This window comes from Phoca vitulina, unplaced genomic scaffold (genome assembly GCF_004348235.1).
Source record: "Phoca vitulina isolate PV1807 unplaced genomic scaffold, GSC_HSeal_1.0 scaffold39, whole genome shotgun sequence".
Lineage (NCBI taxonomy): Eukaryota > Metazoa > Chordata > Mammalia > Carnivora > Phocidae > Phoca > Phoca vitulina.
In genome coordinates this window covers 7,580,538-7,591,493 of record NW_022589742.1, presented here as the reverse complement: position 1 = coordinate 7,591,493, position 10,956 = coordinate 7,580,538, and the positions used below count along the sequence as shown (strand labels likewise).

Here is a 10,956-nt window from a genome sequence, read left to right as displayed (position 1 = left end):
CCCCCCCCCCCCCCCCCCCCCCCCCCGCATTGGGCTCCCTGCTCAGCGGGGAGTCTGCTTCTTCCTCTCCCTCTGCCCATCCCCCCTGCTCCTGCATGAAGTCTCTTTCTCCCTCTAATAAATAAAGTCTTAAAAAAAAAAGAATGAAAAGAATGGCAGGTATATACATTTTGATTCAGGGACTGACTTCTTTGTTTGCAACTGTAATATACAAGGTCTGACATGGTTTACTGATAAGAGCACTAAATTTTCCATAATCTCCATTTTGCAAAATGTAAACAGAAAGTGAATACACCTTGCTAAAGTATAGCTCATTCTGCTTCACCCTTACCCTCACCTTCTGTTGCAAGTTATGATCTTTGCTGTAGTCTACAACAGACCTGAACCTTATAATGTACAGATCTGAGTTACAGAAATTGTCAAATTACTTGCCAGTTCTGCATATACATATGTATTTACAACCTTTAATATTTGTATGGTTGTTTAGTTTTTCACACAACCAAGAAGAGGCTATAGAGTAAATAAGGAAGTTACCTTTTATGCCAATTCTCAGATCATTCTACAAATGGAAAGGAGGAAGAAAAGGAAAAGAGGTAGAGGGTCAGTGAAGCGGGATGTTTCCTGCACTGCTAATATAAATTGTTCCCCTCGGTTAACAGTGGCCACTGATTAGCTTAAAACAAAAATGAACTAGTAGTTCCTCAATTCTGAATTGTCTTCAACTTTCTTCTCTGGCAGGAACAAGCTTAACACAATTTGTCAGGCACATAATATTTTTATGAATGCCCTACATTTGAATGGCATTTACAGTTTTACTAAGAGCTTTCCCCATACATTATCTCTCTGATCACTTTCAAATAAGGCCTACCTGACCTCTATCTCTATTAAGTTGGAGAAAATGGATTGAAATTGCTGTGTAGGTCTGGGAAGCCGGGGGGCAGGGGGAGCTCCTGGCAGTGATCATTGTTAGATGATGAAAAGGGGGCCTGAGAGAAGCTGTATCATGTCCATTCCTGAGCATTTTTAAAAAAAGGGCAAAGTCTCCCCAGCCCAGGCAGATTTGGGTTTGCAGCTGCCTGGGACTGGGGCTGGAGTGGGGTGAAAGAGGACTTTTCCATGCCTGCTTCACCCTAAAATCTGAAGAACCTGCAATTTCTGGTGGAATTTGCTCTAACTTATAACACTGTTTAGTTTGCATAAAAATGGCAGTGCTGAACTCATGCGTAAATTTCACTGTAATTTTCCACTTGCTGCCAATGTTGAGTGTTAAAACAGTGGTTTTAGGTTCCTGTGATTGTGAATAATGTAGGTGCCTTAGCCAGGGCAGAGAAACTCCAAGTAGGAATTTAAAAAAATTTCCCTTTTGGATGGCACACGATGTAGTCTGGAGTGGAAGTGTATGATTCCTGCCACCTCATAATGAATTTTAATTCATTAAGAGTCCCTCCTGTGTTGAACTGCTTCCCATCCAAATGTCCTTAGAAATGGCATTTTTAAAAACTGAAATATGCTGGCACAGATTCTATTTTAATGACACATCATACACTACAATAAAAAGTATGGAAAAATATTAAAAATACATACTTATAATATATGAGTAACAGAGAGAGCAATTGTTTTTTTCCTCAAGATAAAAGGTACCCTTTTGTGCCCTTGATTTATACTTCCATTGTATAAACAATATTGTGGGGGGGAGAAGGTACCAAAACATAGTATCTCAATAAAATCAGTGACATGGCACTGTTGTTCAACTAGTACCATCTTAAAATCCCATGCCTTTGGGGCGCCTGGGTGGCTCAGTCATTAAGCGTCTGCCTTCGGCTCAGGTCATGATCCCAGAGTCCTGGGATCGAGCCCCGCATCCGGCTCCCCGCTCAGCAGGAAGCCTGCTTCTCCCTCTCCCTCTCCCCCTGTTTGTGTTCCCTCTCTCGCTGTGTCTCTCTCTCAAATAAATAAATAAAATCTTAAAAAAAAAAATCCCATGCCTTTGCTTGTCATAACACATAAAAAGCTGTTGAAAGTGTAATTTGTTTCTTGATTGCCTCTAGACTACTCAGTAAGAACTGAGAGAAAATAGAGACCTCAATATAAGACTGTCACTATAGAAGCTGGCACAGAATCTAAAGCAGAGCTCACATCCCCACCCTTTCCAGGTGCTTGCAGACTTAAAATTTATCACTTAGTTTTAGATCAGTGGTTCTTAATTCTGGCCACACATTGGCTTTAAACACAACACCAATGCCTCGGTCTTTTATTTAATATTCAATTTTTCTGGAAGCTCCCCAGGTGACAATACTAATTTGTAGCCCATGCCTGTGAAAACTGCTATACAATCTTTCACTTTGAATTAGTGACTGCTCTTACCTAAGATCCTACAAGTTTTTAGTATACCAGCCATAATCCCACATTTTTAAATTAAAATAATTCAAACAATTTGCTTTTCAAAGCATAAAAATACAAATAACCCTCAAATAGTGCCCCCTCCAATCACTTCGAGCTGTTCACAAAATGAGATTTCCCTTCAATACTTATTTTGCATGTGGTTAATCTACTATCAATTATTTAGATCACAGATGATGAAAATTACAGGCCTTGATATAATGCAAAGCTACTCAAGTTATCAGCAAATCATCACTGATGTCATCCCTGGCAATTACAGCATTGTTTTTACTTATTTTTATATTTAAAAAGTTTTTAAAGTAAGCTACACGCCCAGCATGGAGTCCAACATGGGGCCTGAACTCACAACTCTGAGATGGAGACCCAAACCGAGATCAAGAGTCGGCTCAACCTTGGGGCACCTGGGTGGCTCAGGCGGTGAAGCATCTGCCTTCAGCTCAGGTCATGATCCCAGGGTCCTGGAATGGAGCCCCGCGTCTGGCTCCCTGCTCGGCAGGAAGCCTGCTTCTCCCTCTCCCACTCCCCCTGCTTGTGTTCCCTCTGTCACTGTCTCTCTCTGTCAAAAAATAAATAAAAATCTTAAAAAAAAAAAAAGTGTCGGCTCAACCCACTGAGCCACCCAGGAGCCCCACAGCATTATTTTTATTGGTCATCAGACTGCTGAGTTATTAAAGCAAATGTTAAGTATTTGCTCAGAAATGAACAAAAATGGATTATTAAAATTCTGAAAAGCCTGGCAGTGATTTAAAACTGTTCTCTGGGGGCGCCTGGGTGGCTCAGTCGTTCAGCGTCTGCTTTCGGCTCAGGTCATGACCCCAGGGTCCTGGGATCGAGCCCCGCGCATCAGGCTCCCTGCTCGGCGGGAAGCCTGCTTCTCCCTCTCACCCCTGCTTGTGTTCCCTCTCTCACTGTGTCTCTCTCTGTCAAATAAATAAATAAAATCTTAAAAAAAAAAACCTGTTCTCTGCACCCCAGCCCTAAAGCTATTTTCTTTTATGAAGCACTAGTATTTCTGAACAGCATAATCAGCCTTAAAAAGGTCAAATGAATTCAAAATTCAAAGAAAGAACTAGCGTTTCATCAAAACTTCAGGTGTCTACTAAAATGCTCCTAAAAGTCAGTATTTTCTGTCCTAGGGTTGGAGGGGTGAGGTGCAGGGAGGAGAGCACCACAGTGCCAGGGAACATTTCCAGTGTATTAAGCCTCTTGGTTAAAATTGCTACAATGTATTCAGTGATCACATTGCTGAGGTTTCCAAGCCCACTCCATTATAACAAGCCAAGAAGAATAATCTTGATGTGTAATTGATAGTCATAACTGGGCCTTAAAATCGCACTTTTCAGATTTTGCTTTTGCAGCATCTTAAGTGATTAAGCTGTCTCTCTCCTTTGCCAGGGGTAGTGAAGCAAGACCAGGACAAGACATTTTGTGTTGTCTTGCCCTTAAAGCTTAATTATGGTCATATTAACAGAAAATCTCAAACACCTGATCAAAAGATAACTGAATATTCAAAGTACATCCCGAGACACAAAGATTGTCTCTAATTAGGCATTACCTGATGGCAGCACATTTAATTGAATAGAATCTGCTATAGGAAATGGATATTAAACCCCACAAAACCAAAAATCTGTATCAGTAGGCACAATGCTTAGGACTTAGGTAAGAACAATGCCTTCTTTGGAAACTCAAGAGTTAGGTTATCTAAATGTGATCCACTGAGCAGTTTAATTCCACCAGGGATAATTCTAAGTGTTCTCAATCTGATACCCCTCCCCACCATGTCTTTACTCCAAGAACCTCAGGGCTACAAAAATGTGGCTTTAAAGATGAAATATAGCTGTCTTTAGGATGGCTAATAATCGACAGATCAAAACTGCTGTAAGCATTTAGTAATTCAAGACTCTAACAGGAATTTTCTTAATGATTCAAAGATTCCTCCATTTACAGAAAGTAACCTGAGATTCTTAAAAGTTCTGGCTGGGGCTCAGCAACTCCAATTTCCTTGTTGACAGCATTTCTCTTACCCTAGAGCTTGACAATATGCACACAAACTTGAGATGAACTCAGCATACAGGTCTATAAGGCTTGAGAAGTTACTTTTTCACTTTCACTATCCATAGCTACATACCACCTTGAATTCCAAACACTTAACAAACTTTAAAAAATCTAAATAGAGAGGTACATAACTTCTAAGGATAGGAACAACAGTGACGCTGACTGATAATCCTGCTAAGCATTTACCATAGCCCTGGGGAAATGGATAAAAATGTATATGCAAATAGAAAGCAACAAGGCCCCAAGACCTCAAAGCCCAACCTGGCTGAAAAGAGATCAGAATAAAATATAGATCACAAACCTCAGAGGCAGGAGGGAAAGATGGCACCATCTGCATACCGACATGTGAAAATGTGCTAACACAAAGGCAGCTAAATCGCAGAGAAAACACTGCAGATTATCAAGCAACTTGTACCAACCCCTGTGATCCTTGTGAAGTTTCTCTGAATACGGGAAGACAGCCAACTGTGGCTTGCAAGTTTCTGTACCTCCAAGGGAGGCGGCAAAAGAAAGCACTAGAAGGCTGGTTTGTTCCTTAAGACTCTGAAGCAACATGCTGGTGTCCTGGCCTCTGTTATCACACCATTTGACATCTTTTTTGTTACTCTTCTCCCAACACCTGATTTGCCTTTGTAACTTTTGATTTCAAAGTATCATTTTAAAATATTAGTGTCTTGCACCACATAGTATTTTTTTCCTCATCTTGTAAAGTTCTTTTCTAACCCATGCCTACAATAGATGGACCATGACAAGAAATGGAAGTAAAAAACTCAAACTTTAGACAAAATTTCAGCTGAACTTTGGGTTCTAGTCAGGTAAATAGTTTAAGAGGAAGAGATACAATCTAGGCATTTGCTACGATACACTGAGTCACCCCACCACCAGAGAGTGACTATTACTGTATGTTGAAGTTTCAAAAATATATAGCAAAATAGCTATATATATATATATATAGCCTAAGCAGATGGTTTTTGTGAAGTCCCTTAGGGCTGAAGGATTTTTTATCACTTTTTAGAGCTCTCACAGGTAAGGAAGTTTTATCTCAGCAGCAAACAGTAATGCCTAACAATGGCAAGGAAAGGAACCACTGGATATTAGGGTGAAAAATGCCTTTACCAATATCTACCTAGAAGAGACAAATTCTCATCCAAATACCACTTTCTAGGTCACCAGTGAAGAATTTTCATTACAGTGTAGGAAAAGATAAACCCTGGCTAGAACAAAAAAATATATTGTAAAAGAGGTGTCTGAAGTCCCGAACGGAGTTTTATCTCCCATTTCAATGATAGAATCATTATTATAAAGGTGATGCTAAGTTTCTAGAAAGGTCTAACAGTTCAAATGTATGCTGGAGTATGTCCAGTGGAACCAATGAATGCATTTCCCCCCTGGTATTGTTAAATACTATACAGAAAGCAAACTAGTTAGAAAATAAATGTCCAGGATGTATATGTAATTGGTTTAAATAGCACATCCAAGGCTGTATGTGTTATTTTAACATCCCCAACAAAAGAGGTAGGTAAAAAACAAGATTCCATTCTGGAGGAAGGTTGAGTTGAATAACCAAGAAGATAATGGGGAGGGGCTGAGTTGTGACTCAAGCCTCACAAAAGGTAGCCCCTTCTATGGTAAAGTATTTCTAGCCTTCCATTCAATCATGTTCTTGCGGCAACTTCTTGGCTCAAATTACAATGTCTTTAAAGAAATCTGTTCTTGAAAATAGCACCTTCTCTGTAGGTGAAGGCTTTTAGGGCAAGGTTTGGAAGGAACAGGAGAAGCAATAAAGACATGACCCTGGGAAGTACTGTTGATACTTATGCTTATATTATACACCATATTATATCCCTATGGCTTAGGTGAGCCTCCACTTTCTTAACAGTAAAGAACTTAAAAGACTGCCTATTGTAGGATTAACAAAACACCCAGAGATCATCTTAAAGGACTGTAAAGGATATTTACTTGAGAAGAGGATGAAGCTTGCAGGTACTAACCAACTATGTGAATATTAAAATTCCAGGAACTGGGTCAGCAGCACAGAACTAGGCAATGGCCTCAACATAATTCAGGTGTAAATGTGTTATTTACAGGAAGAAAGTTTCTGGCTCTACAGAAGAGACGCAGGCAATTCTGAGGTCACCCCTATACAAAGGGACGGGGTGAATTATGGCCCACTGGCAGAGAATGCTTAGCCCTGAAAATACTGTTCCGTAGCTTGCATGAGGAGGACTACAGTTGGCCAGGGAGGTTGTCAGGGGGCATGTCTGCCCATAAGTGAGGGCCACTCAAGGAGTCCCCTGGAGGCCGCTGTCTATAACATAAGCCATTAGTCCTTTGGAACTGTTGATCTGACGTCATGGATGTAAAATTGGCAAGCCATTTCTCCCTCTGTGGCAGAGCATATGGTCACTGATGCTGTCTCTAAATCTCCCTTCTCTCCTCCCAAAAGCTTTGGATTCGAAGCTGCTGTGCACTATAAAGATTGGGTGCTGCTATAAATTTAATAGGTGACCTGTAATTATTCCTAAAACATGCTTAAAAGATTCATCATAAATTAGCAATGTGTAACTTTCAGTATATTGAAGAAAGACCACATCAAATAAATACTTGATTTATTTATGGCTTCACTGCATTATTTATGTATATGATTATTTGTGTATAATAAAAGTTGATTTGTGAAAAAAAATTTAGGGGGCAGGAGGGGTGGGAGGGAGACAGAGAGTATGAATCTTTTTATTTTTTAAAGATTTTATTTATTTATTTGACACAGAGAGATACAGCGAGAGAGAGAGCACAAGCAGGGGGAGTGGGAGAGGGAGAAGCAGACTCCTTGCTAAGCAGGGAGCTGCATGCGGGGCTCGATCCCAGGACCCTGGGATCATGACCTGAGCTGAAGGCAGACGCTTAACGACTGAGCCACCCAGGCACCCCAAGAAAATGAATCTTAAGCTGGGTGTGGAGCCTGACTTGGGGCTCCATCTCACAACCCTGAGATCATGACTTGAGCCAAAATCAAGAGTCAGATGGACACTTAACTGACTGAACAACCCAGGTGCCCTATTTGTGAAATTTTAATATACCTTTGGGTAGTGCCAACTAGGAATGCCACCATAAGATGGACTGGGAAGAATATCAGAATACATCACACAATGTTTCTCAAACTGCAGTACATGGGACAATAATGAGGTCCCTCAGACAAGGGGAAAGGCTGCTCCTATAATCCTCCCTCCTGGGCAATGCTATTCCTTTTTCTTTTTTTTTTTTTAAGATTTATTTATTTTAGAACAAGAGTGAGCACACATGAGTGGGAGGGGCAGAGGGAGAGAGAATCTCAAGAAGACCCCAAGCTGGGGCACCTGGGTGGCTCAGTCGTTAAGCATCTCCCTTTGGCTCAAGTTTTGATCCCAGGGTCCTGGGATCGAGCCCCACATCGGGCTCCCTGCTCTGCGGGAAGCCTGCTTCTCCCTCTCCCACTCCCCCTGCTTGTATTCCCTCTCTCGCTGTGTCTCTCTGTCAAATAAATAAATAAAATCTTAAAAAAATAAAAAAAAAAGACCCCAAGCTGAGCACGGGGCCCAACTTGGGGCTTGATCTCACAACCCTGGGATCATGACCTGAGCTGAATCTAAGAGTCGGACACTTAACCCACTGCGCCAGCCAGGTGCCCCTGGGCAATGCTATTCTATTTCTTACCTCTTCACAATTAGTAATATCGGCGAGGCACTCAGAGTATGAGGGGAGAGAATTGTTAAATTTGTGACAAATTCTCTCCATCTATGCCAAAAATAGATAAGGAAAATTAAGTGTTTGGCCATGATCCCAAGTGGGTGCTTCTGCTTCTGAGGCTTAATTATGAGAGGCAAGAAACCAGGAGATCTTGGTTCTAATTGCCTTCTACCGATTAGTCTGTGTGTGTATTGGGGAAGTCCGAGAATTGATGTCTTCCTAGGTAACTCAAGGAGAGCTTGACTAAGTAACCTAAAAAGATAAGGGGAACTGGGGCCAGATTTCTAGCAATAAAACATGAAATGTGGTTTTGGATATTGTGTCATTTGCCACCCATTTCAGCCCACACCAAAAGAAACAAAAAAAGGGTGGCTCAGTCGTTAACGTCTGCCGTCGGCTCAGGTCATGATCCCAGGGTCCTGGGATCGAGCCCTGCATCGGGCTCCCTGCTTCGCGGGAAGCCTGCTTCTCCCTCTCCCACTCCCCTGCTTGTGTTCCCTCTCTAGCTGTGTCTCTCTCTGTCAAATAAGTAAATAAAATCTTTAAAAAAAACAAAAACAAAAAACTGTTCAAGGGTGGGAAAGAGATTACATATTTGAGGACAAAGAGTAATTTACAAACCAATACACATGAGAAGATAATGTATTCAGGATGAAAATTTATTCATAGGCTTCAAAGTAGTAAAGGAGGGAAAAATAAAAGAAACAAGTCACCAAGACCAAGGAAAGGCTCATGTGCCTTAAGGGTGCTAATTTGGTACACTAAAAGGTACATTAGCTTTTTGGGGCTTTAAGGATGCCCATTTAAACCACCATACTGTCGATTTATTTATTGGTAACCTTTACATGTGAGAAAATGAATGCCTTCTCAAATGTGCCTGTGACCCAAGGGAAACAGTTTATTCTTCTGATAAAATAGAATGAACTTTATGTCCCGGCAGTCAAGATACAAACAACCTCAAGTTAAAAACAGGTTAGGATTAAACGCCATTAAGAACAATTTAAAAAATTAATGGACCACTTAGAATTACAAATTTTACTTGTACAAAGGTTTTTTTTTACTATAAAATGAAACACACACAGAGATATAAAACCACTTGAAGGAATTTTTATTAGAGCAGACACATTCAAAATGTATGACTTCTCAAAAACAAGCACTACTCACACTGAAGGTCATACCACCCCCAGACCAAACATTTTTTTGTTTTGTTTTTTACCAAATAGGACAAACAGTAATTTGAGGTTTTGTTCAAGTACATGATTGAAAATAGCAGTGAGATATTTCCAAAGCACACATAGGGGGTATTTAGAACAATTATAAGAATTTTACAGCCAACATTAAAAATACCTGGCAAGCTTTGAACAGGAAAAATGCTTTCAGCTAAATCATGAAACAGCACAGTGGTTGTAGCATTAAGTGATTGTTGCTCAGTGGAACACAGTAGATTAGTCATGACGAGTACTCGATAATTAAATGTGCACAAAGACTCAATTCTCCTGATTGCAATGCATTTCACTCTACTTCACATTATTATAAAAGGCATATGTGTATGCAAATGTGTTAATACATTTCTAAGTCTCTTCTTACTCTACTTTGTAAACTCAGATATGATGTAAAACCTTCTAAACACCAACAAAGAGAAAACAATTACAGCATTAGTTAAGGGTAGAAAAATGGCAGAACCCAACGGAACACAGAGAATTCTCGAAGGTTAGAAATTAAAATGCATCTACACATTCCACTGTGGATGGGCAGGAACCCAGGAACAGGGACAGAACCTGTTTGGTTCCCAGCCATTTGCTACAGTCTCTGCCCTAGACGAAAGGCAAGTAGGTACATTTCTTCCCTGGGTGCTGGGCACAGTTAGCTTTAAAAAAAAAAAAAAAGAAAAGAGGAATAAAGGGAAACAGCAAGGAAATGGATAGAAGTATAAATGTGTTCACAAGGAAATGGATAGAAGTATAAATGTGTCAAAACAAAAGAAAATTACTTGTGATGAGAATATTCTTCTGTAAGATTGCATGGGGCTTCCTCATCATTCTCAATGCAACTCTCAAAAGATAACTCCAACAGAAGAGTTTGTAAGCAACATTATGGTGGGTAAGAGGAAAAGGTGGGGTTCTCCTAATAGTTGCAAGCTTTTCGTAGAAGGCAATGTACCAGAATGATGTTGGACACTGATTTTATGGATTTAGAATCCAATGCAGTCCAGTGTACACCTTTGAGCTTCACTGTAACTTTTCATAATATTGAGCAACAATGTGATAAGGTATCAAAGAATGAAATATTCACTGCGAATAAGGGGAGGTTCACTCATGCATTTAATTAATTAAATTAGATATTTATTTGAGAGAGAGAGAGCACAAGGAGGGGGAGGGAAAGGGAGAAGCAGTCTCCCTGGTGAGCAGGGAGTCAGACACGGGGCTCGATCCCAGGATCCAGAGATCACGACCCAAGCTGGAGGCAGACGTTTAACCGACTGAGCCACCCAGGAGCCCCTCATTCATGTATTTTAAAGGTAACGTTCTTCTAGGATGGCTAGAATTTTAAAAAGACATGGAAAATAAAAAGTGTTGGTGAGGATGTGAAGATATTAGAACTCCCATACATTGCTGGTAGAAATATAAAATAGTTCAGCCTCTGTGGAAAACAGTTTGGTGGGGTTCATCAAAAGCTAAACAAGGAATTAAGCATGAGCCAGCAATTTTACTCTTATGTGTATACCCCAAAAGAACTTTTCTGAAAAGAGGTGTTCAAACAAAAACTTGTGCATTGATG

The 10,956-nt window shown here is 40.4% G+C and overlaps 1 protein-coding gene across 7 annotated transcripts in view; it reads right to left on the bottom strand.

The window, feature by feature from the left end:
- The window catches only part of ATP11C (ATPase phospholipid transporting 11C), a 175,713-nt gene that overhangs the window by 99,598 nt on the left and 65,159 nt on the right, over nucleotides 1–10,956 (bottom strand). For 5 of the 7 annotated variants that reach the window (XM_032428198.1, XM_032428195.1, XM_032428201.1 and 2 more), the window contains exon 1: nucleotides 4,757–7,045. The exons of the other annotated variants lie outside the window; for them this stretch is intronic. In XM_032428198.1, coding sequence (XP_032284089.1) covers nucleotides 4,757–4,792 — 36 coding nt within the window. In that variant the 5' untranslated portion in view covers nucleotides 4,793–7,045. Of the gene's footprint in view, nucleotides 1–4,756; nucleotides 7,046–10,956 lie in introns of those variants that run through there. 7 annotated transcript variants of the gene reach the window in all.